The following is a 27,703-nucleotide window of genomic DNA, read 5'->3' as shown; positions in this document are numbered from 1 at the left end:
TCATTAAAATCTCTCGTTTTCCTTCAATAGTTTTTAATCTTCCTATAAAAATTCAATTCTTGGTTAAAAAAGTTTTCAACATGCACAGATTTTTCATGAAGAAAAGAAAAACACGTTCATTTTTATTGGAAAAAAATTATTTTACGTTAAATAAAAAAAAACAAAAAAACAGTAATTATGTGAAAATTGTTGAAAAAAAGACAGAAATAATGGGCAGAATTAACCTTTTTTTATCGATAATTTTATCGAAAACCTTTTTTAAATAAAAGTAGTATAACATATTTTGAAGAAAATTTCTTCTTTTATGGAAAAAATAGAATTGGAAATTACCCACACATGATTTCATTTTCTATGGCAACCGATATTCTAAAACGATACTAACTTTGTGACTAGAAATCTCTTCGTGGCCACTTATTATGATATAAACCAGGTATCTCCAACCTGTTGGCTCACGAGCACCGTGTTGATAATTAATTTCCCCAAAGGTGCTCGATGCTTTTTACCCGTGAAGTACTTACCGATCGACATCCAAATTTAAAAAAAAAAAACGTACGTTCAAGAATTGACTTTAATCCTATTTAAGTTTGAGCATCTGACGGAGTTGCCATATGGGTACTCTTCTTCTGATAATGGGCGCTACTAAAAAAAACTAGAGGATACCTTTTATTAAAAACGATGAATCCTCCATTTCGGAAAATTACCATAGTACTATAATACTGTAGCAACTTGCAATACGTCACTTAATCTTCCAACGATGGAATGGTCTGATACTAATACAAGTACTTTAATGATAGTCATGCAATTAAGTCCTTTACAGTCCACTGGACTGCATGAATGAATGTGAAACATATTCAAGAACTCACCTTAGATGTTTTTTTGGATGAACAGAGTTATAGTTTGACCAGAAAAAGAAGTCCGTACTATAGGAGCGTACTTATAAAAAACAGAAAATACTGAACCTCTTTAACAAATTTCGATCATAAAAACCATCTATGAGTAACTCACCTGTGAAGTTCTGAACGATTGTTAGACAAAAGAAAACACTGCACAATCGTCTTTATACTATAATTTTTCCAGTTGAGCAGACATCGGCAGTCATCGTAGTTAGATGTCATGTTCCTGGATGTTCCTGGAGAGTTCGGTGAAGTTGATTCACAGTTCGTTGTTACAATTCTAGAGCATGTTGAGATACCTTGCGGTTGCTCATACGAGCATACAACTAATCTCCTTCTCGGGGTAGTGGATTTGCCGCAGGAGTCTCATTCTCATTGGCGATAGATCAGAATTGTTTTCGGTTCAGAAAGATGGAAAGGAAAACGAACATTCCCATTCGAGAGCCTGTTCCACCCTCGACGATTTAAACCAGTAACAAGAAGACTGGGCGAGTCACAAAGACAACCCACCAAGTTTCAATCGCGCCTATCCAATAGCGTCAGTCCCGTAAACGTCTAAAAATAGTGATACCCAGTGAACCTTCCATCCCATAATTATTTCGAAGAAAACAGCGTTCATTTTGGTCAAACACTCATCTATGCAGTCGAACATCTTTCGAAGATTCAAATTTACCGAAATTTTAAGCCGATCTGACAGCTGAACATGTCTCAAAGATTCGAAACACTAGTCTTTTCTCAATGCTGAACTCATAACTAGTCAAATAACGCAGGAAACCGGAATCCGCAACATTGTATATCGTATATTTTATTCGAACAAGTCACATTTCCTTTCGTGAAACGTTCGGAAGTGCAGAATATTATCCATTTCCTTGAGATATAAGTTTTTTATTATTATTATGACGATACCATCTATTTTCGGTACTACGAGTGGGAGTTATTTCACGCTGCTGTTATTTTTAGTTTCCTACCAGATATATCCTCATTCCACTATTGGAAAGCCTCTTTTTCGATTTTAGAACGTCACACAGGCGGAAGGTTGATATGGAAACAAATCCAAATAATATAATAAATTTCAAATATTTCGCCATTCATATCTAATTTATTAATGGATACACACGAGTCAAGTCTTATTGCTGTTTTACAACCGTTAACATGGAAATGAGATTTAGCATCAATTTTCCCCATAACGTTTCATTTTAAATTACGCATATCCGATATAAAAATGAATTTCAAATATATCAAATACGGTAACCAAATAATCGGAATAAAGATATTACTGAGAAACTCGTATAAAAATGGCGGTCCGGATAATACTTAAGGAAGAAAATGATTAAGGTATATATGCATGTGTTATATATATATATAATACAGGTCCTTCTGTGAATTTTGATTAAAATATTCTTTCTTCATCGATTCATAATAACCGTCTCAAGAGTCCTCGATGTCTTGGTGAGTGGGAGATTAAGTCGAAGACATATGTGTTCCATGTAACTAGACCCAAAGCAAAAAAGACGATTCTCAGGAAATGGCGACTGTCAGATTGAGAAAGATAAGAGAAAACTTTTATTTTTACTTATTTATTATTTTTTTTGTTCTCAGGTTTTGTAGCGTTTTCTCCATTTATCAGAGATTTTCATCAGTTAATACGAGAAGTGGCCATCACATCATCCTCTTTTGATGCGTTTTCTTCTCTCTTTCTCTCTCTCTATTTTCTTTTTATAATACTTTTTCCATCTCTTTTATTACGAGAGAGAGAGAACTTGGATGCATGGGCGTGGATGATCAGATTCATTTTCTCTTTCCCTCCACCACTAAAAGGTAATTTGTGTAAATGTTGGATATCACACAAGATAAGGAACTCACCAATCCAGTTAATATTCTAATGTACACTGACAGTGAACGAAATGAAACGCGGGAAATGGAAAATATAATGAGATTTATTATTCATTTCTAAAAGGACTTCATTTTGCTTTTACCATATATGCTAAATTTAACTCTTTAATTCTTCGATTTTATTTAATTATAGGTATCAATTATTTTTAATGTCATTTCCAATGAAAAGAAAAATTGGATTATATACTCACAAGATACAGCCCATGGACCAAACATCAGCAGGAAATCCGTGGCCTTGGACATTTAAAACTTCGGGTGCTATGTAATTTGGCGTGCCGCAAACAGTCCTGTAAATATAAATAAAAAAATCCCACAAATGATATTATAGCGTCGTTAGTACTCGGAAAAATCGATGTTATGAATGGAGAATAAATTAATCATGTATTGGATATCGAAAGAATAATGCATGTCTTTCGTTTCGAGATATTGATCGCATTAGTTTCCAAGAAGGTGACGGCGAGTTTTTTGTCTATTTTCACGCTTTGAACGTTTCCAGAAAAATATTGCTGTACGGAAATGTGGTGGTTAACATAAAATTCCAATTCGATTGGAAATATATTACCATCACGCCCACAGTAGACGACGATAAACACAACGATTACCTCTAGAATTTTATATTTTACAACATCAACTGACTCAACTTTTCATGAAATTTCAGTTGGATCACGACTCTTATTCTATTTCAATGGTATAATCTCTCGTTTTATACCAATTTATGTGAAACAAGTCGAGCGTAATATGTTTGAAGATCTTACTAAAGTTTCTAGTATACAATATATACTACTGTACATATGAATAATACATATCTTTTAGGAAGAGATTATTTTCAAAAAATAATATTTATGCATAAAAACCGAAGAAATTTCAAATCGTTTTTATTGAATATTAAAATTGGAATTATTATAGATAATAATATAGATTATTATAGATTACTAACAGGATTAACAACGCGTCTCTTATCATTTATTTATCAATTATTTTTTTTTAATGACACAATACATAAATTGAAAAATAATTTTCTGGTAGAAAAATCTGTCACGTCAATTTTCCTTCTCGAATATTTAACGTTAATCTAATTTTGAGATAATTTTCTTTAAAAAGTAAAACAAGGGCCAAATCAGCCGCTGATGAATTGGCAGGAATACAAATTGATCAACTTCTAGTGTGAATGGTGGCTCCAATATACAGGGTAATTCAGAATTCATGGGACAAACTTTAAGGGGTCACAGAACACGCCTAAACAAGCATTTTTCGTCGTGGAATATGCAGTCGAATATGAAAAGTTTAGGTGAAAACTCTGTAATAAAACACATTGGTGACAAATTAATGAAAACAAATTCCGCGAGGTAGTCCTCAAAGGTTTCAATGGCAATCGCGTATTCAGAAGATGGGCCAACAATAAGAAATCGAGAAAAAAGAGAGATAGATGACGTGATGGGCTCACCGTATCTAATTCATTTGAGCAGAAATGTAGTGTTTGATTAATTTCGAGTTTCCATGCAAAAATGGGCCGGTTTCATCATGTTGGAACCACATCTGCCCTCGGATTTGCTTACATTTTTGTTTTTATTGGCGCAAGGACCATCAAGGTTATGCTGCGCCAAACAATGATAAGTAGTACAATGTTTTATGGTACATTTTGCGTTACCCAGGTTGAACTACGAGGAAGCCTACTGCAATGTGACCCCTGCACCTTTGGATGGTTGACAGCACATAACGCAGTAAATCTGTTGGAAAAATGTATTTGCTACTGGTGAAGTGCTATATATTGTGCAATCTCTAAAAGTATCTCTAACGCCTTTGCTATTGTGATTCGACCACACATTCTATTGCACAAAAATTCTTGTTTAGGTATCATCTCTGTAAAGTTTTTCCTATGAATTTAGATTCACTCTGTATAACCCGTCACATAGTAGCCCAGTACAGTCAGAGGCGGATTTAACGGCGCGCGCCCGGGGCCCCGACTTCTAAAGGGCCCCGAAAAACCCAAACTTCATATTTTTCTCTAATTTAAGGAGCCCGATATTTCCTTTTGCGCCCGGGGCCTCGACTGACTTTAATCTGCCACTGAGTACAGTAACCTTAGTGCAAAAAGAAAGAAGTTTTCACATGTTTATATTGATCTATTTTTTTATGGCTTTTCTTATATTGAGTCAAAATGTTTACACGTGATTCAAAGATTTCAATTTTTGGCGACTTATTGCAATTGGCGTCAGAATACATCCCTGGTAAATAAACAGAACTGCTTCGTGTTTTTAACGTGTTAGACGAATGTTATCATTACCTCGTATACCGTTTTTCACGTAATATTACGTCCGCAGCCACATGGGGGGGGGGGGGACGTATGTTATTAACAATATCACAATATCAGCGGCATTCACGAAGCATCTCGCCTTCTTTTAAGGAGACGAGATACTTCGCATTTTTATTTTAGCATTGACATTTTTATTTTCGCACTCTTATTTTAGCATTGACAAGCAGAGATATTTCGTAAAATTGGTTCCTCAATGAAATAATGTGAATAAATGGAATAGCTTGTCTCTGGTGGTCGTGAATTCTGACACTAATGACATGTTTTAAAAGAAATACGTTGCTTATAATGGAAGGAATCGAGAAAGCATCCATATCTAGATGAGACAACCATAATCGTTTTTATTGACAGTGTACATTAATTATTAGTTTTTTCGCGATATAAGGTCTTATACTGAGTTGCTGTATTTTAGTTATATTTGACAACCATATTTTTTATGGGCATCTTTTTTAAGCCACCTCGTTGGGCGATTTGCCTGTTGCTGCCTTTGGTTTTGTATCGTTATTTGTATAAACACTTTTTCCTGCACCCCTTACTTTGTACCTGCTGAAAATTGAAAGAAAGCCTACTTCATTGAAAAGATACGGCAGTTAACAGGGGGTTCAGTGATTTCTGTTATGTCGCTGCCGAGTTGTGACGTCCAAGTAATCCTCTGAAGAAACTAAAAAAATAATCTCCGCTCTTCCAAAAGTTATGTTTTCTTCTTCATCAATGTAAAGCGTGGCGAAAAGACTTGAAAGCATCTTTTATACGAGTCTAATTAGGCCAGGATTACACAATAAGAGTTTAATAAAAGATCTCTCACAAAACTTTAAAAAAAAACAACCAATAAGCCTAGGTTACATTCGAGCGAATGTAACCAATGCGCTTATTGGTTGTGCATTTTTTAAGTTTTATAAAACTTGAAAAATGCTTTCAAAACTTTCATAAAACTTTTATAGTGTAATACCGGCTTTAGTATCAGAAAAAAGAACATGCTAATTTCATTAATTCCTGTTCAACACTTTTTTCCTGGTTTCCAAAATGTGAACTAAAATCATTGGTGACTTTTTGCCAGGGCAAAGCTGAAATACATTCCACTGAGAAACAGAGAACAAATTTCATAACCCAAAAATTTCGTATGGTAGCCAAATATCTGAATGCCTGAGAATCGAATGAGAAAATGAGCTGGAAAAACGAATTTATATGAAGACGGTTTTGGGGAAAAATTACTTGAAACATTTCCCAAAGTACCTCTGGCTTCTGAATACAATAGATAATGTGCTACAATCCTTTCATTTTAAATGCAAAAACAAAAAAAACCATACATTTTACAAACGGTAGAATAACGGCTTTTATTTTATACCTTTTTTTTGCATCAAGTTGCCTGACAGAGAGAATTCGTGAAAATTTCATTCCTTACGAAGGAAAGAAAATCTAATTTCCAAACTTCGCTGACAAGATTGTTTGAATAATTTATCAAGCAGTTCTATGACAAGTTGATTAATCATTGAAGACCGATTCTTCTTCTCCCTCATCTTTATTATACTCGCCGATAAATTAAAGGATTTGCTTAATTTGTCCCACGATTTGCTTGCAATTGACAACCTCCTGCCGTTCAAGGAGTTGAGATTGATGTTATTTAATTTGCATATCCATTAAGGATTGGACTAAAAACGGTATGCTGAATAAACACGCAAACGGTATTGCGTTTCAATTTCTGAGAACGAAAAGTTATATGAGATAAGTTTTAAAAAAAACCCTCTCATTCCTGTTTCTTTTGTGCAAATAGAGAGTGTTTGAATAAATACATTGGTATATGCCGGTTGGACCAATTTGCATCCTATGTACGAATTCGAGATATGTATATTGAATTTCAAGGAAACAGTTATTTTTCCGGATATTATGCTGAGGTGAGCTCGGAAAGGAAAACTCACGTCTCCGCCGGGACTCGAACCCAGGCCCTCTTGCATACCGGGCAAGCATGCTACCATCTACACCACTGGAGACACATGAATCTGCCTTCCTAATTTCACGCACTGTGTCGTGAGGCACTGAAGGACTTTTCTTTCCGAGCTCACCTCAGCATAATATCCGGAAAATAACTGTTTCCTTGATATCTCTGGCTGAGAAAGAAGCCATCAATATCTCTCGAAACCGTCTCACCCGGGGGTCATTTCCTGAAGTTAAGAGAGGCTACTAATGCCTCTACTTCAGAGCCTCACGACACAGTGCGTGAAATTAGGAAGGCCGATTCATGTGTCTCCAGCGGTGTAGATGGTAGCATGCTTCCCCGGTATGCAAGAGGGCCTGGGTTCGAGTCCCGGCGGAGACGTGATGACTTTTCTTTCCGAGCTCACCTCAGCATAATATCCGGAAAATAACTGTTTCCTTGATATCTCTGACTGAGCAAGAAGCCATCAATATCTCTATATTGAATTTGTTAGCATAAAATGTCGTAATTAGGAAACATACAAATGAAACGGTGGAGTTTAAAAGGGATAAGCAATTAAAATTACCCAAATGCCAAAACCTGGAAAAAAATGTTCGATGTTTTACGATTTTTGATAAGAATTCATTATACAGGAGTTATACATAAGATTATCAAACAGGAACATTATACAGGAGTTTTGTTTGCATATGGTCAATATATGATAGCGTCACCAATTCTAGTGAGTTTTCTTTTAATATACATGGTGGCCGGAAATTAAAAAATATTTTGAAAATTAATCAAATAATAGTTAGAATGATGCGGTTTTTATAGAAATGATTGGCATGAAACGAAACTATTATTAGAATAGTTTACATCTTCAACCACCAGATTGCATCACATTATACCAGTAGCTTGTGTAGCGCTCGAGTGATTCAGTGGTATGATGCTCGTCCACCACTATGAAGGCTACCGTCAGTCCGTGGGTTCGATTCCGGGGCAGAACATAGACAAAAAAATTCTTCCCCCACCGAATCTCAAGTGACAACTCGATCGGTATTAAATTGCTGTATGGCGATATAACCACAGTTGGTGTGCGGTAAAGTAGTAATAGCTTGTGTTTAAACTGCAAACTACGCCATACAGCGAATTACGTAAAAAAAGTTTGGCACTATCTTGTGGTTAGAAATAACTATTCTGTTGGTAAAGTTTTGTTTTTTTATTCATATCAAATCCTGCTTCATTACACATCACACTAATTTCTGTGAAACTACATTCCAAAATGTTCTTCCCTTTACGATCACCCTGTATTATACTGGTTCTCACTTCTGATCCTCGACGAAACGTTTCATCAGGGCCGGGGGGGGGGAAGCAGGTGGGCGGGCGGGCCTGGTGCATAGGCGTACCGAGTTCACCATTTAACTTTGTTTCTTTCGACATGGCAGAGCGCCAAATGTCGGTTCACCCCGGGTGTAAACGTATCTAGCTATAGCCCTGCATTTAATTATACGGATCCAGTTCACCAAATTAATGGATGCCTTTTTACCCACGTCGTCAAACAGCATGTCAAGTCTCTAAGTTTTTTCTCTATTTGGCGACAAATTTTGTGTTGTGTTTGATATTAACCAAATTGCTTCAATTCGCAGGAAGCTGGCGGAAACCCTGATTCAAGCATCATCATACCTTGGCGACAAAACAGAAGAGAAGTTGCATGTATTTGGCAACCCTCGACACTTTCGGTTTGTAACACATTTGACCCATTCCGGTTGTTCCGCATGAATCTTACCACTCGTTATAGATATCGTTTCCAAAAAAAAAGCAAAGTATTGATATTCCATAAATATCGATACTAATGCAGCAACAAGTAAACTGAAACTTATCTACAGCAAATATGCTATATAAATCTTTCTTTTTTACTATTTTTATATGTGGATCATCATCTGTCGGGACATGGGAGATAAATCTCACCACTCCACCTTTGAATGTATGTACGTATTACTGTGCTGTTCCTCACTACGGTTTCACTTTTCTCACGTAAGAGAATCGGAAATCAATATGGAAATGTAATATTCTTGAAGACTGCGTCAAGAACTCGCATAACTAAAAGGAGCAGCAGCAAACTTTGCCGCAGCGGTTGCTCTCGTTGCAAACGTGCCACGACGTGCTTGTGATTGAAGACCCGACCATTCTCTCTCTCTCTCTCAGTTCTTATGCTTTTTGCCTTATATTTTTATTTCGCCTCCGGAATTCGGATCGTATATCATCATACAATGTCCTCTTCCGCCGAGTAATTCCCACGAATAACTAAAAGACGATCCCACAGTTCGAGAAACGCGCAAAATAAAAGACAGGGTGCGTTATAAGGTGTCAGTTTGCCAATTATGGTTGCAATTTTTCATGTTCATCGCTACCTTGATCTTCATACCCTGTTTTTACCAAAAAAGAAAAAATTAGAAAATATTCTTCGGCTCTACGTATACATTCTTCGGTATACATGCAAGACAATGTCAACTTGGTCCATCACTTTCGAATTATTTCACTTCTGTTTGTTAACGCCTAACTTACTCCATTAACTCACCGAACATTCAAGCCATTAGACAGTATTATTTTTGGTCAGTTTTCAATGATTCATCAAAGAATGAATGACTGTTTTAGAGATGAGTTACATGCTGCTATGACGGTTATGTCTTGCTACAATAATCATCGGAACCAATTTGACAGAAATTATTATCAGAATTCAAGTCGAATCGATTGCTATAAAAAGGGTTGATGCTGTGACTGATTTAACAGAACACGTAATGACGGTTGACCGCGCTGACCAGTCAGTTACCACGCGACTGGTTGGTCTAAGCATCCGTACATATGACACTGAGTTTGACCAGTAATCGATCAAAGCGAAAAATAGAACTATACGGGGTGATTTTGAACTCGCGATATAAAAAAATTTGGTAGGGTGATAGAGAGCAGGCGAAAACTCTTTTGTCAAATAATGCATGGGTGCGAGGGATGCATTTAGGATGTAGAGCAAGGGTGCTCAACCTTTTAGGGAGTGCGGGTCACTTAAATGGCTTTTAAACGTGTCACGGGCCACTTATGTGATCTATAAATGTGCCACGGGGCCCTGAAATAATCTGGAACTGTGCCGCGGGTCACTTAAAGTCTGTAAGTTCGTCGCAGGCTGCTGAAATGATTCGTGAATGTGCAGCGGGTCACTTAAGGTCTGTGAATTCGTCGCGGGCTGCTCAAGTGATACTTAAATGTGCCGCGGACCACTTACTTGAAGTGAGAATGTGGCGCGGGAAACTTACGTGATTTGAAACAGTGGCCCAGGTCACTTAAATGATCTGTAAAGTGCCTCGGGTAAAACTTAATTGATCTGGAAATGCGTCGTGGACCACTTAAGTAATGTGGAACAGCACCGCAGGTCACTTGAATGATCTGGTAATGTGCCACTTGGTTCATTTTTACAAAATCAGGTTTGAGGCTGCGGGCCAAGGGGTGCGCATGTGTGATCTAGAGGCGTATTAGGGGTTGTTAGATTAGAGCAGGGGGTTCTCAACCTGTTCTCCATGGAGCACTAAGGGCTACGCGCCATTCAGAACCATAAAATAAAATAAATCATTAAATTTGATGAATAAATTTGAAAAAGCGGCTTACGGGGCTCCGCAATAGAAATTATAGACTAAAAAGGGCCACGAGTCAACAAATGTTGAGAACCACTGGATTAGAGTGTTATCAGTAGAAAACAACACGATAGAACTACGACAAATTCCTTATTTACATCATCCCTCAAAAATTCTTATTCATATCATACCTTAACCCGTTTACATGAAAGGCTTTTGGCAACAAATTTGAATGATGTTCAAGTATCAGTGATATATCTCAGAAACAGGTATCTTTGCTAACATTTAGGAAATAGAGGGAAAAAAAGTTGAACAGTTTAGCCACATTTCCCCTGTACGATAATAATTTTATTTCGCGATAGGCCGAAGCCCTTTTTGTTAATTATACAAGAACCCTTTCCCTGTATATATATGATAATAGATTTGTTTTACTCGTCAAACCGCAGCGAATGAGAAAAAAATATATAATTATGAGGTAAAGGAGAGAAAGTTTCTAATTCTCCAGTTTATAGGATTACCAATAAAGTGTCTCGATGAGGGAAAGAAGGAAGAGAGAGCTCGAACACACACATATCTTCTATCTATTCTAGATCGAGGTATCTCGCCCTTGTACGGGAAGAGGTTAGAGATACTGATTTTTTACATCTTATCTACAATGTGTTTTTTTTTCAGCAGTCTAACGTGCTGTTTTGGTGTTGGCATTCTTCAAAATCACATCTCACAACAAAAAAAGCACTGTAGAAAAACATTGTGAATAAATAATTTTAAGGAATTAAGAAAATAAGGAATTTGTTGCAATTCTTTTGAGTTGTTTTCACCTAATAGCACTTAAATAGGCTTGTAGAACTTAAACGCGTCATTAGCGCTATTTAAATTTTGTACCACGAGTTCTAAATCACCCCAGTACAATTAAAGTGATAATAATCAGTTAATGTTGCATCAAGAGGTGCATCACTTTTTTCGTGATGTGTCCAAATTACAAAAAAGTAAAGAAGCAAGAGAAGATACTAAGAAATAACTACGGTATTTATAAAAATCATCTTAAATGACGTGTTATTGTTGCCTCCTCATCTAACCCCCGTTATACTACCAAACACAATCTATTCGAAAAAACCAAATACATATCACGAATCCATTTTTCTTAAGGATATTTTTCTTTTATTTCATTTCCCTTGTAAGGGTTTAGTGTTTTTATAAGCAATTCAAAAACAAACCAAGAAAACACACAAAATCACTATTCTTAGGAAATATCTCTTCGGAACACTTTATGAATACCCCTCTCCCCGACAAAAAAAAAAAATGGATTTCGAAAGCTAAAATACAAAGAAGAAAAACAGACACATCTATTCTCCGAAATCGAAATTAAATTCAGGGATTCATAGCGTGGGTTTTACAGAAAATTGATCGAAAATGTTTTGTTTTGTATAAAAATCGATATATGTATATATTTATCACCGATTTCCAGGAAAGTGCTATTTATCTGAATTCATTCAGCGGTAATCATTTTTACTTTACTCATCAATTCGAAAATAGTGTTCCTAAAAATTGTGGAAAATACTTTCCCCGTTAATGTTTCTTTCTGCCTTTGAGGGACAAAGAAAAAGAGGCTTAATATAAGAGTCGTGGCCGTTCTCTCCATTGGGGAATGAATGACACCTCTCTTCCTATTTTTTTCATTTATATCATTCCTTTTCCGTTATTTTTCCTCGGGAATTATTTTTTTTGTCAATTTTTTGATTGGTTAATCCCATGTTGGAATGATGGGCGGGATAGCGGGAGGAAAAAGAAAATAATGACAACTCTGAGTTTGTTGGCAATAAAACAGGCTATGGTACCATCTTAGTCAAAAAAATCTCTTTAATCTTCGAAGAAAATAAAGGAAAAAGTGAAAGTACCATTCTGTGGTAATGATAAAATACCATCGACTAAAGTTCGGCCCATTTAGTTGCTTCATTTCGTCTCGTAGATTAAGGGTATATATTAGACGATTCTTCTTGTATTTATTTTCCTCCCATCATTCCCTTCTTTTGTGATTTTTCTTGTCTTTTCTGAAGTTTTCTTGTCCGATAACGAATTGGAAATCCAATTCCTGTATCGATTCGCAAAATTATAACAACAAAAACGTGTAAGCTAAATCGAAGTTATTCACCGATAAAACGGCATCAAAGCAGAAAACCTTGATTATGAAACGAGAAAAAAAAGGTAAAATAAAAACAAAATGAGATCAATACCGGATTTGTATTGATTATTCATATCTGGTTGGTGTTTATGTGTTATTAATTTGTTAGTGTGAAGCATTAGGATTGATAAAATAATACTTAACAGAAAAGATCGATTTTCAATTAATCGATCATGATTTACAAGGTGCGCATAAAGTAAGTTGGCTGATTTTCGAAGATTATTCTGCAGCAAGTAACAGCTGGATCGATACTGAAACCTGCACGCATACTTCTCAAAAAATTTTCCTAATGAAACAAAAAAAAGTTACTAGTCACCCGATAGAGGGCGATTTATTTTAGTGCGGTGTTAGTTCACATCCACATTGATTCTAGAATCTTACTTTTACGAATAAATCAATGTCAATGGGCTTCAGACATGTTCTGTGACTGTAACTTATTGGTACAGTATCCTAGTTGCAACAAAGACCGTGTCGCGATGCCAACTCTTTTGTGCAGATGGTGTCCCTCCTAATATTCGAAAATTCTTTAATGGTAACATTTCACCATGCTCGAATGATTAATCGCATGTTGCGAACGTTCTTCAGACTTTAAATCCATATTATTTTTGGTTGTTGGGATACCTCAAGGATGTCGTGTATCGTGGAATAATGACGAAATCGGCTGAACTAAAAAAAAGTGCATCGAGCTACGTGTGGGAAACATTGACGGGTGACTACTTTATCCAGTGATTGAGCACATTCAAGTGACACATTTATGGCTGAAAACATACTGATACTGCATAGTTCTTTGAAATGATACTGGAATGCGGAATAAATATGATTTTTATCAGTTTGTTTCTGCACGTTCGGCTGTAAAAGCTCTCTTGACCGGACAATTTTTGAAATTTACCATTGATTACAGAACCGTTGAGTGCATCCTTTCGATGGTGCGTGTGTGAATTTTGACACAAAAAAAGGTATCGATCCGATTATAGATTAAAGCAGCAAAATGCTCTGAATAAAAGGAGCATAACTGAACTTATACGCATATGTAGTTGTTTTTTTTTTTTTTTCTCTTCGTCGGGTTTGCGGTAATTCTGAGTCAAACTTCGGAAACTTTTCGCATCTTAAGATGATAGCTTCCATCTTGTGACTCAAGAGTGGATTGAAACTTCAACAAGGTGTCTCTAGGAGGAAGCTTTTATTTTTCACGCTTCATGGTTTTTCCAAGTCACGTATCTGGAGCGGTTCTTGAATGTACATGGTATGATTTTACGAAACCGCCACCACGAAGTGATGATCGAATCAAACCTAGGAAATCGTGTTAAGACTTGGGAAGATGTTCAAGAAGTGAGAACGTTTGGGAAAATCACAAAATTACGAAAAAAAGAAACACATGTTATGACAAAGCTGAAGACAGAACTTAAGCTTGAAGGGAAAAATTTCGATTATATTCATTCATGTACTTTTGTACAAAAAAGAGAAAGAGAAAAGAATTGAATACCCTTTCTCTCACCTAATTTCCCAAATGGGTTTTTCATGAGAAAAGCTTTCCTCCTCTTTTCTCTCATTTTCTTGAAACACCGAAAAAAGAATAAAATTGTCGAGTTTTTTAATGAACGTACCTTTCTTTTAAAAATCATAATTACTCAAAAGGACATAAAAGTTATGGCGTGCACAACACTCGTGCTTTTTTCTATTTCCTTTGTTCTTTAGTTCTTTTTCTTTAAACAATAGAATGTTTCAGTTTCTTATCTTTTGAAAATGAATATATTTTTGGAAAGTTGTAGGTCGGCTGCATTGCAAATAAACTAGCTTCAATCAACCTTGTCTGACCTTCGTACCCTTTATCATAAACCTTTCCTAAACAGTTTTTCAAACACGAGGTTGCGAATCTCATCGTCCGTTTTATTGGAATGAACACAACCAAAAACGGTGTGAAAGTTACCAATTTAATCTGGTCACGCACGACGTTTGACTTCTTCACCGGAAGAGACGTACATTGCAAGGAGGAACTTGTACATGCCAATCTTTGAATCCAATAATGTCTCGGTTCATTAAGATCGAACGAGTCGCGACGAGAAATGTTCTAGAATGACAGATCCGAAACAACTGGTCACTTGGGATCGTAGCGTTTCTTTTTTAAACTTCAAGGAAACATTCGGCAAACAACGCCTGCGGTTTACATTAACGTTTCCGATTTCTGGCAGCAGCCGATTACTCTCGCGAGAGAGTTGTTACGTGTTTTTTGCACACATTTTTCCAAAATTACCCACGATCACTTGACGTAGCTGAATGCAAACATCCGTTACTACCACCAGGGCAGTTGCGAACACAAAAAGGAAGTCGTTAGTCATTGCATCTGGTGTTCCAACGGCAAACGCATTTATGGTCATGGAGCAGCGAATCTTTCAAAATTGATGGAAGGCTTGCAATTCGTTCACCACGTGTAAAAAGAGCGTGAAAAGATTTATCGGGAGAGGAAAAGTTTACAGACATGTTCACAAGTACAGCTGCCATCTCTCGTAGCGAGAATTCCTATCTATATTGAAAGTTTATTTTCCTCTTTCACCCCTTCTGAAAATATTCTTTCACTCTTCCACGCTCAACAATACAAGTATTTTAACTCTTTCTCGAACACTTTACTTAGGTTATTACGACATTCCGGTACTCGAACATTGTACATTGCTGATTTTAAAGTCCCGAGATATTTAGTAAATACTCAAGTATGAATGCAACGATTTATAATATGATACAATAATGAACAAATCCACAACATTAGCCTATTGAACGAGACGTCAATAAGGGACAGTAAAGGTGCTCAACCTTTAGAAGAGTGTGGGTCATTTCACTGGCGTGAAAACGTGCCGCGGGTTACTCAAGTGATCTGGAAATACGCCGCGGGTCACTTGAGTCATGTGGAAATGTGACGTAGGCTGTCTGAGCGATGTGGAACTGTACCGCAGGTCCCTCGAGTGATCTGTAAATGTGCGGCGTAATTAATTTTTTTTATAAAATTAAGTTTGAGGTCACAGGCTATATCAGATGACTCCGAGGGCTACGTTTACCCCACGGGCTATGTGTTCAGCATGTATAACCTATGTATTCATATGTTTAAACTATGACCAACATAAATGATGAATGTTTGAAACGGGTATACGATCTTTTTCGAGTATAGAGTCGGGTACATTAGCACTCTTAGTACTTTAATCCCTTTCCGACTCAGTGTGCCCGGTCTGGGCACACCAAAAAACTTCCTTTTTAAACACTGAAAATAAACGATAAATTAAATGAAAATAAGTTTGGGGATTACTTTGAACTTTCTTTAACAACACTAGATAACAGCACCCACAAGCCGATCCATACTTTTGGCCTGTGTTTTTTTTTTTTTTTGAAAACCCTTATTTTTCAAAGAAATGGATTCAAATTTCAGTTGTTTTTTTTTGCATATAAAAAGGATTTCTGAAAAAAAATGTTCGTGTTATTTTGTTGGCTGTACATAATAATTCTGTAATAAATTTAACTTTTTACATTGAAAACTTGCCTAAAATCGAGTCCCGAATTCAAGGTGTTCCCTGTTTGGGCACACTAACAAAATTAAAACGGTAAGTGCACAACTTTTATAAAATTATACCTGCTAGGCCTGAATGGACTGCCTACAATTTTTTTTTTTTTTTTTGAAATTCCAATTTTAAAGGGTAGCGTGCTGGAAAGGGTTAAAAAGCACCACGACGCGTACTTGAACTGTCATCGACACGCAATTTCGAACCAGACTCTGCTGCAGGAATATCTAAAGGTGTTATGAAGTCTTCTATTCTTTGGCTTGAAGGCGGGTAGAACAGAAAAGAAAAGGGGGCTGAAGAAATGAGAGGATCAGAACGAGACACTTTCTGTCATACTGAGGATGAAACGGGGTACCTAGCCGCAAATTTTAGGGCGGAGGAGGGGGTTGTTTTCAATTTTTCCTTTGGGGGGACAACACTGGTATCTAAAGTTTGGGGAGGATTAAATATTCCAGAAAAATTTCAAGTTACTAGCTTTCAAAGAGCATTTTAAATTAACAGAAATCGATTACAACAACATATAAAGATATTTTTTTACAAAAAAGTTTGCCTCTGATGTTTATTTATAACCATCCCGTCCTATTGTTTCTCCTGACATTTTCGAGAAAAACAAATCTAGCCAAAGCGAACAACAAACCCGGAAAATTGTAAAAATATAACGCATTCCCTCATCGTTAATTTTAAAGCCGTGGTCTACACACACACGCGCGTGCTTGATCATTTGATCATTTTTGTAGCACCACGGTAATTTTTCTGCACACGAGGGCTAATTAGACCGGGACCTACAATTTATTGCCGATTCCGAACGGCAGGCTTGTTTTTTATACTCATCGAGAGGTTGGTGCGCTAACCCCTCGAGGGGGGACTCCCTGCGGTAGCAATTTTTTGCTGCGGTCAAGTCGCCGTTTTTTGTTGTACCCCTGTGTCAGGAAAGTTTTCTGACAAGGACGAACCTAGTATCGAACTCGCGACACATCTGAACATCCTTTGGTACTTTAGTCGAGTATCTTATCGACCTCGGCTACCGCGCCCCAAGAAGTCAGACTTTGTGTATTGTTAGCCCTTGTTGTTGAACAACAAATCAAAAAATCAAACACATCAAAAAGTTTGAAAATATAATTCTGGCGTAATTTCGGCACACTATGGATGTTGTTTTTTCGATCTTCACTTCTGGTTCGAACTTCCATGCTAACACGCTATCTGCTGAGCAACGTGTAAAGAAATATGGAGCCGTTCCTGAAGATAAACAAAGGTTTTATGAGAGATAGACTTTCGATAAAACTCAAGTACCGTACTCTTTTCTTCAAAAACGGTACCCTTTGTACACTATAACCATAAAAGTCAAAACTTAATTTGTTTTTCTCACTGCATTTATTGAATCAGTTCGGAAAAAAAATTGCCGTGAGTGGTTTATTTCAAATTTGAATTGTTAGCATAAGAGAAAATACCAAAATGCTAATTGGTAAAGTTGAAATTTGTTTTAGTGTTTCCTTTTCTTTGATAATGTAATGCCTATTTTAACATTGCTCGGCTGGAGTGCATCGAGAATGCGGACCACTTGATACGAATTATGTTGTTCAACCTAGCGGTCAAAGTGTTCCATTTAAAATCTGAAACTTGTCGTCATTAAAGAGCATGGAAAGTACAAATTATGTATAATACGTTAATTAAAATATACTTCCTTAGTAGCATAAGAATGATTAGCGAAATTTGAGAAACAGTTTCGTAATTGATGATCATGAACTGTTTCCATAAATGAGGTTTTGAGCATGGTGAAGAAATTCTGCATTGATGCTGATTCTAGAACAGTGGAATGATGTAGCAGATAAGATCAATTACCATAATTATCAATTACTAAAATTGCCGTAAGTGATTCAGTTTGGGAAACTTTCGTAACCGAGTATCAAATTTTAGTAATTGATAATTATTATCCAATGTTAATCGGTCGCGCGGTAGCCCAGGTCGATAAGATACTCGCCTAAAGTACCAAAGGATGTTTAGAGGTGTCGCGAGTTCGATATCCGGTTCGTCCTTGTCAGAAAACTTTCCTGACACGGGTACAACAGAAACGGCGACGTGACCGCAGAAAAAGATTGCTGCCGCAGGGAGTCCTCCATCGATGAGTATAAAAAAACAAGCCTGCCGTTCGGAATCGGCAATAAATTGTAGGTCCCGGTCTAAAAAAAATTAGCCCGTGTGTGCAGAAAATGACCGTGGTGCGACAAAAATGACCGATGTTAATATTGATGATTTAGTTGCCGCCTGGCAGTCCAGTGGTTAGGGAGCTAGCTTCTGACAGTGCAGGTCTGGGTTCGGGCATAGATGTCTGCTAACAAATTCCCTGGACAGATCGTAAAAATCTCTTGACTAATACGTGATGATCACGTTATTAAAAAAAACATTTTATGGATCCAGGATTTTTTTGGTTGATTGGATAATTCCAATTTTTGAAAAATTTGAAATTTTTTCCAGTGACTTTGGACTTAAGAATTAACCAAGTTCGAGTGTAATATATTTTTCCCAAAATCCATACGTAGCGATGATCGTAGAATGAGGTAACTCATTATCGTAAGAAAAACTAACTTTCCTTAAGAATCTTCGAAATCTCATTAAAGTTTTCCGAAACCTGATAAGTCCAATAAGAGATGCCATTGATTTTTTTTAGATGCACTGTAATGAAGCAGACATTTTTTTTTTTCTTTTGGTTTTGAGATTCGGAAAGAAAGCCGTAATTTAATTACAGCGAGTTCTTATCTCGAGGAACATTTGAGCAATTGCGACATGGTTAAGGTTGCCTTTTTTTTTTTTGGCCCTTGAGGCAATCGAAGGAAATTTACCCTGTCCACTATTCTGAGAGTCGGGAAAATTCTACTGTATGTATAACAACTATCTAAATTATTGGAAATTTCAATGGCTTCACGGCATTTGTTCATGCATTTTGTTTGCGTTTTTATTTATTACCGCTGTTCAAATAAAGTTGACTCAGTAGTCGTGATAGTAATGGGATGTTGCCACTCCAACAAATGACCCAATCGATGTGGGACACATTAACGTAATACACGCGTTGCTCAGATATCGCTTAAGCGACTATTTCAAACCAGTGTCCATTAGACGGACAAGGCTAATTGTTTCGGTTTGCATTACGCAAATAGAGTGTTTACTGAGAGAAACGCTGTAGTTCTGCGATTGTTGTGGGGATGAATCGTGCCAAGTGTAACAGTAGCGAGACAGAGAGAGCTTACTCGTGATCATTGTTTGGCGATTTGTGTTGCGAAAACTATAAATTACCCACAATGACAGCAAATAAATGTCCCGTGAACGTAATGTTCGCAAATAGGATAAAATTTAACTTTAGGGGTTAATTCAAGCAATTGTACTATAACGTGAATATCATCATTGTTTTTTAAGAAAATGATATTTAGTGCAAAATTAAAAAAAAATTATAAAAGTTGTTTTATCTTGAATTTTTGACTTGACTGGTTTGGAAATTCCAAGAAAAATTTATATTTTGTGTACCACCTACACAAAACACTACCGTAAACACGGGTTACTTTTTGTTTAATCTTAGATCGGGATTAAACTGTGCAATTTTTATAAAACTTCGTTCTTTTATAAAACTTGAAAAATGCAACCAATAAGCGTATCAGTCACATTCGTACAAATGTAACCAATAGGTTTAGTGGTTGTTTTTTCAAGTTTTGTAAAAGATTTTTATCAAATTTTTATGGTGTAATCCCGGCTTTATGCTAGAAAATAACGAATAATAGATATTGCGATTTAAAGTAATTTTTAGATAGTTCAAACCCCTTTCTCCAAAAGACTGATACAACAAATCCATTTTCCCTCTATAATATTTTTATAAAATTTGGTTATTTTTGTTTTGGGCCAAAGTAGAGCCAATACGTTAGAGTAACTTTTCGTCCCATATCAAATATCCCTATTTTAAAACACCGTAAACCGTGCTTGAAACAAAGCAAACCCACTGGTTTTGAAGACAAAGTACACTCTCACATATCAGTACACAAAAAATACACTTTATTTATTCTTTGTTTGAATTGGTATTTTTTGTCTAAAAAAGATACAATATATTTATGATATATATATATTATGATTTAATATATATATATATATAAATCAATAAAAAAAATACTAAACAACATCAACCTTATTAGAAGTCTTACATAGGCACGGTATCTTAAGTATAATCTTTGTATCAGCCTTTTTTTTATAAGTTCAAAAACAACTTTCAATTCTTGACCATACAATATTCACAAAAAAAGTCCTTTTTCAATGATTTTGGAGGTTCTATCACTTGAGTGATATTAGACACCTGAAAAAAAGTCTATTTTCTGTTGGCCACTTCCAAGTCTATTTTGTAGGCTCACGGAATCCACAACAGTTTCTACTACTCATAACAATTCCAGGACTTGTTTTAAGTGCGGTAGAATTTTCTTTTAATTTTCTTTTTTTCCCCAAGCAAATTACTGTTATATTTCCTTTTTCCAAAGTGTTCTTTGGAGATTGTGTTTCCACAGTTTCTGGCGGAGTCGATTTTCATCAGGCTTGTTAGTTTTACCACTACCAGTTCCCAATGTTGGCTCAAGCATTTCCCGCTACTTTTTTTCCCCACTTTGTTTTGGGGTAAAGTAGTCCGTTTTTTGCAGATACCAGTACTATTTTTGATCTATTTATTTTACCAAAATATCCTAAAATAGTTCAACAAAAGCATTTTATATATTCTTAATCACGATAATACTGGCTTTAAAATTTGTTACTTATCTAAACTAAAACATGTACTGGATTTCTTGCACAAACGAAAGTTTGACAACAGCAAAACACGATATGGAAACAGCAGTGCTGCGTCCTAGCGGTGAATAACTTGAGCGATGTCTAGCGATGTGCGAACTTGAAGCAATCGGCTTGTAACACTCATGTTTCAATCATTTTTTCGTTTTGGGACAAAGTAACACTCCAGGGTCAAAGTAGCAAGCGCGTTTACATTACCGACTCATCCTCAAGGAACGCTTGATCGGGGATCCTAACATTGGGGCTGTACCATGGGGATACCCAGAGAACTAACACTTGTCCTGAGATCCTAGCCTTAAGGTACGAACATTGTGTAGGCTTGTTTCCGATTCCGCAAGTCAGTGCCGTTACGGATAGGTTGAAAACCTTAATCTCTGGTTTTTTAACCAATCCGTAACGGTGCAGAATTGCAGAATCGTGCCAGCGTGGACTATGTTCGTGCCATTGTTCGTTTGCGGGGCGTGCCATTGTGGGTACTCAGAGAACGCTTGCTCTGGAATCCTAGCCTTGAGGGCGTACCGGAGGTACTCGGGGAACTCTTGCTCTGGGATTCTAGGCTTGGGGTTGTACCAATACTCATCCTCAGGGAACACTTGGTCGGGATCTTATCTTGGGAGGGGGGGGGGGGTGTACCACCGCTGTTCGGGATCAGTATCTAAATCAGTGGTTCTCAACCTTTACAAGTCCACGGCACGGTCGATTTATTTTTTGCGAGTAGAAGGCCCGGTCATACACACAACTAATGGGAAATGCAGTCGAACGTGGTCAATTCGAAGTAGTCACTGGAAAAAAAGTTTGACTCATCTAAGATTCGAATTATTTAATTAATCTTTCCTGGATCTGTAAAATGGCTACAAATTGCAACTTAATCAACATTCACATAGGATTAAAGTTTTAATCATATATTATTAAAACTTTATTATCGGTTACGAAACTGTTTCCCAAATTTTTATAACTCATAATTATAGTAATTGATCTTAGCTGCTATTGTTCTGGAATCAGCATCACTGATGAATTTCTTCACCGTGTTCAAAGCCGGATTTACGGAAATGGTTCATGAAATGGCCATTCAAGAAAATATACTTTCATTAACGTATTGCAATCTGAACTTTCAGATACAGTAAAACCTCGATAAGTCGTCACCTCATGTTGTCGAAAATGTATGACGTCTTAAGAGGAGTGCCGTCAGTTTTAATGTACAATCTTGTGAAAATTGTATACAACTTGTTGTACATTTAATTTAATTGTATACAACTTGTTGTACAACAAATTGTTGTACATTTAATTTAATTGTATACAATTTGTTGTGGAACAAATTGTTGTACATTTAAAGTAATAGGGCATTTATTAAAGTATGAATCAAAATAACAATATTAATAAAATTTATAGATAGCAAAAGAAAAATAATAGCAATATTTTTTACCTTTTCTGATCTCTTATTACTTAACTTATTGTGGTAAAATGTACTGGTACACTTTGATTTATACTAGTATTTTTTTTAATTTAGACTAACAGAGCAACTGTTCGAATAGGTAGCCTTTCTTCATAACAGAACTTTCTATTGCCCATCAATTTTACATATGCATCAAATTAAAAATTTTAGTGTTTTAATTCTTCATCAGTAGTTCATGATAAAACTACAAGGTGATCTCGAACACTTTTGACTGGAGGTGGGGGGCCCTGGGCAGGGAAAAGTGAACAGAGGACCTCAACTTGGGAAAGAATGTCTGATTTTTTTCAACAAAGATAGTTTATTTAAATTTGAAACCGTAAATTAGAAGGGTCCATGCAGAAATGAGATCTAGCTCGAACAGTCCCCTAACGTTTCAAAAACCTTAGTCGGCAGATGAAGTTCCCAACGTAACTTTCGCTACTTAAACTGTTCCATTAGGGTATATAGAATTTTATGGTGACTTTTAAGCATATGGCAATGCTGTTAACACAAGCTCTTTAATGGGAGCCATAAAAATAGTCTATTCCTCTTTCTCAAACTTTTTCATAGTGACGAGTAAACAAGGGTTTAATAACATTGTTGTCTATGACGACGTATTAGGGTGACAACTCTCTTAACGAGGTTTTACTGTACTTTCTATACAAAAATTACGACAAAAAAATCCAGATTTCTCGAATGGCACACCTTTATCTATAGGTTGAAAAGTATAATCGGTATTAAGTGGTACACAGTCTTGATGCACTCCAGCTCAAAGATGTTAAAACGGGCATTAAATTATTAAAAACAAATAATGGAGAAAAACTGAATTTTCAAACTTATTAGTCTTTAAAAATTTGTTGTTTAGCAATTTGATCGCAAAGTCTGGCTCTTTGTAGAATTTTCCCAAACTAAATTTGCTTATACAAAAATCATGATTCCCCCCCCCCCCCAACTTCGAATTATCCAAAAAGTTAAAATTAAACAAGAAATTTTAGCATTGAATTAGATAGAAAATTCTCAATAGGAGTTCATAAAAGTTAGAACTATCCAAAATTCGAATTTACCAAGTTCTGCTGTAAATACGTAAAAAAGAAATGGTGAACCTACTCACAGCCCCCACTCCCCTGATGTCAGGGACTGGTTCTGGCCGCGGCCCGGTGGTTGAGAAACACTGATCTAAATCGACTCATCGTATATTCAAGAGAGCCTCTCTTCGAGCTTTCACATGATGCTGCCACCTGTGCCCTCCCCTATACTACTGTATTGTCATTACATGTAATAGTGCGATCGATAATAGCATTATCGCCTATTAAATTTACTCGGCCGGTTCCAGCTTGGCAGCGATAATGAATCTTCATCTCTTTGTTTGCTTCAGTAACAGTCGAGCTGATAATATTAATGAATTATCTTCATCACCACTTCGATTAAACATCGGAGGAAAGGAGGCTTTTCGAGCACGAACCCAAAAATCCTTTTCACGTCCACGAGAGATAAGTCATTCGATCGGAAACAACTTTTCCTTGCAAGTATTCATTTTAATGTTTGGGAAATGCGTCGGAAAAGAATTATCGGGAAAGACTTTCTCTGTATGTGTGCGGGAGCATTCAAATTCCTTTATGTATGGCTACTGCTGTTGCGGGGGAAGAGGCCATATAAATGATTAAGAGTGCACAAAACACACAAACACGGAGAAAAATTCCATCTGTATCTTCTAAAAATAGCACAATCAGTTTAAATCCAAGACGGAATACCATTTGAGGTATAAAAAAATAGTCTCTATTCTCTGCGGATTCGTTGATTTGAACAGTCCATAAAGGTAAAAATATCATTTCGCGTGGGCACAAAATTGTACGTAGCATCACAAAAAACACCCTATCAATGACTATTGCATAGGAATTGGAATTAAAATGATCCAAATCGGAAAAGCTGTCGTTTTAAGTATAATATCTAACATTCTTTTTCCCTAGGAAATAATAAAAAGAAAGAAAAAAAAAGAAACCGTAGCTGCGATCGATCGGTTTTCGCCTTCTGTAATAGATGTTTGCTTTGTTTCCTATACTTCGATAGAAATAAGTCTTCTTCTAGAGTTTAAAAGAAGTCTTTTTTTCAAAAGAATGAAAACTCTTTTGTGAGATATTCATGGGATAGGATTCTCCGCATCGTGAGAAAAGAAACCTTCTTGTGTATATTGAAAAAAACCTGGACAAAACCCAGCTTAAAAGAATTGGATCCATGTACGCTAGCTAACAGAGAAAATTTAGCACCATGAAGTTTGAAATTTGAAACATGTTTTAAGCATGTTATCATCATTTTGAAATCTCGCACCTGACGTGTCTAGTGGCTGAATATACGTGGTAGTATGTAAGTAAAGAACCAACATAAATTTCTATGAATTCAGCTAATTGTAAAAGGACAGATTGCAGTGGTGTCAAGCTACAGATTCCTGGAGCAATGAATGTGTGTTGTTTGGAGCAATGAATGCCAAGGATGTTTCTCTATTCTGTGTTGACACTGATAATAACCGATTAAATTTATGAGATGTCCCGGAAATCTTGCTTCTCCTTTCCTTAGGGGCCGTTCAAGTATTACGTCATCATCGATGGGGGGGGGGAAGGGGGTTTCTGATTTGATGACTTTTGATGACAAGGGGGAAGGGGGGGTTTGGATAATGCTTACGTCATCAACCACCCTTTATGAAAATATGCGTTAGGATTCAGAGGGGCAGAGCTGATGACGAAATTTTGCTGACAAGGGGGGGGGAGGGGGTCAACGTTTTGCTGACTTTCGCTAACAGGGGGGGGGGATAAAAAAATGGCTAAAAATTTGTTTACGCAATACTTGAATGGCCCCTTACTGTTGAATGTCATGCAGTTCGTCAACGTAGCAAGCAGTACGTGTATGTGTGATTTACAATTGGAATCAGCACACCGATAATAGATTTTTCTCGTGCGACTAACGGCTCACGAGCACATTAGTGATGTTATACAGCATGGTGTCTTACCGAAAAATCATAAAATGCTCGGTGGTTGTGTTTGATTTCGTACTCAAGAGTTATTTTGATTGACACACCAGAATATTAAACTTCTCATTCATTTTGCATTCGAGGATTTGCCTTAACCTGATTTGAGTTTGAAAATATGTCCGAGTTGCCGTAGGGTGCTCTTTTTCTAATAATAGGCATAAACGCATTACTTGCGTTTCGAAAAATGTGGAAGACTGATGTTGTGTGCAGCCAGTCGGATATTCGGACGACGCCAGAGCCGAACTCTGTTTCCGGCAAAATAATTCTCGCCTCCACACAGCAGGCAGTCTCTGCAAGGTGTCCAAATACTTCATCGACCAGCACGATCCCGAGACCCCTTTCTAAGCGAGAATTTTTGCATTAATCCACAACACATTATGGTGGCTCTTACTTACATACTGCCATGTAAGTTCGATCACTACACGGGTATAAGATTTCAAAATAGATAACACATTCGAAACATGTCGGGGTTCTATATATGTTTCAATCGTCAATTTCATGTTTTACTTCATGGTGTTGTCTGGTAATTAGTATATTACGGGTTCTCATTGCCGTTTACAAACCAGTATGGTTATTACTTTTAAGATATTCTAGACTTGTTATAAATATCGATACAAACTGGATAATCTTTACCCTTTTTAATGGCTACTTCTTGGTAAATATGTATTGATTGTGACTTCTATAAATTAAGCAAATTGTAATTGGAAAAGCACTTGAAGGAAGGAAATATTGGAAAACAAATTCATTCTGATCCTAAGATTGCGTGCTTAAGACGACGGAAAACAAACTGCCTCACATGCACACAACCACGTTAGGAAACATTCTTCATGTTGAAGTTGGTCACGGCAGTATAAAGTCGTAAGTACTTTGAGATCCTCCTCTTTCTGGGTAATCTTTTTCAGCAGTAAATTCACGTCAAATTAATAAATGCTCATTATTATAACATGCATTAAGATGACATAGAGTGTGTGTTCCTCGACCTTAGGTACAGTATACGTCAGTGAATAATAATTGTTTACTAGATATTAATTCTATGTCTAACGAAAAGGAATGCTTTATAAGTTTTAATTAAGTGTTGTTGAGATTTTTATCCATCTTAATACCGAATTTTGCAGCATCCCCCTATTGATCATGACAAATGAGACGGTATAGATGGCGGAATATCACGCTATCTGTCTCTATGAATAGGCATCTCAGTTTTTGAGGATTTTTGAAGTATCGCAAACGATAATAGCGAGTAATATTTCAAAAAGGCACGGTTGCGCTCATAACGAACGCTATTTTCGATGCCATAAAGAGACTCTTGGGCTAGGATTATATACCTAATTACGTGTATCAAAGAGATAAGTTGTCCTTTCATGGCGTTTCGGATGCTGGCTTGTGAGTTGTTATTATATTACCAATTACTTCTCTTTCTAGAAGTAGGAAAATTAGTTTCAGATATTTTTGGATGAATGAAGCTCAATTTTTTCCACGATGTAGTTCGTTAATATGAAAACTGTCGGTTTCAGAGATCAAAAGTATTAAACTTATTTAAACCGATTATTATTCAACATTATTCTCATAGCAAGACGAGTAACACGTCATATGTTGCTTTCATTTATCATTCAGAGAAAACGGATTTCATCTGGATGTTTACTCTTTGAGATAAACATGCTCAAGTGGTTATCAGACAGACATCAATCTAATTAACTGACTGAAAAATCTGAAAAGGATCAATAAATACAGCTTCAAGGATGCGATTGCTGAATCAAAAAGTCACCGGTAGCGCTCGTTTTCGAGTCAGTTCAAAGGTCACATCATGCAACCATCCGAAGAATCAGTGAATTATTTGAAATAATTTATAGAAGATGCCAGATGATATTTATGACATCCTATCATTTATCGGATGAAAAAGATGTACTGTAAGTGTTTATTTTTGCAAGCTTTCCAACGGCACATATGCAGGTTGGATCTCTTGAGGGGAAGCTTTTCCTTGACAGGGATGGCCCTGATAAAAGTTTGATATTCACATTTGTACGAATATACAAACCATATCATATTCTGCTTACGCGAATTCTTTCGAAAAGTCTGTCGTGAATATGACGAGCGCT

At 36.5% G+C, this 27,703-nt stretch overlaps 1 protein-coding gene across 3 annotated transcripts in view; it reads right to left on the bottom strand.

Moving 5' to 3' along the window:
- LOC149065524 (serine/threonine-protein kinase PLK2-like) overlaps positions 1–27,703 on the bottom strand; it is a 127,799-nt gene that overhangs the window by 29,954 nt on the left and 70,142 nt on the right. For all 3 annotated transcript variants that reach the window (XM_089253742.1, XM_089253741.1, XM_089253743.1), the window contains one exon: positions 2,978–3,073. In XM_089253742.1, coding sequence (XP_089109868.1) covers positions 2,978–3,073 — 96 coding nt within the window. The remainder of the gene's footprint in view (positions 1–2,977; positions 3,074–27,703) is intronic.

The sequence above is a fragment of the Pholcus phalangioides genome, unplaced genomic scaffold (genome assembly GCF_987345545.1).
Source record: "Pholcus phalangioides strain wild (caught in Gottingen) unplaced genomic scaffold, Ppha-v1.0 ptg000039l_1, whole genome shotgun sequence".
Lineage (NCBI taxonomy): Eukaryota > Metazoa > Arthropoda > Arachnida > Araneae > Pholcidae > Pholcus > Pholcus phalangioides.
Note: the sequence above shows the minus strand (reverse complement) of the source record. Positions and strands in the feature narration are given on the sequence as shown.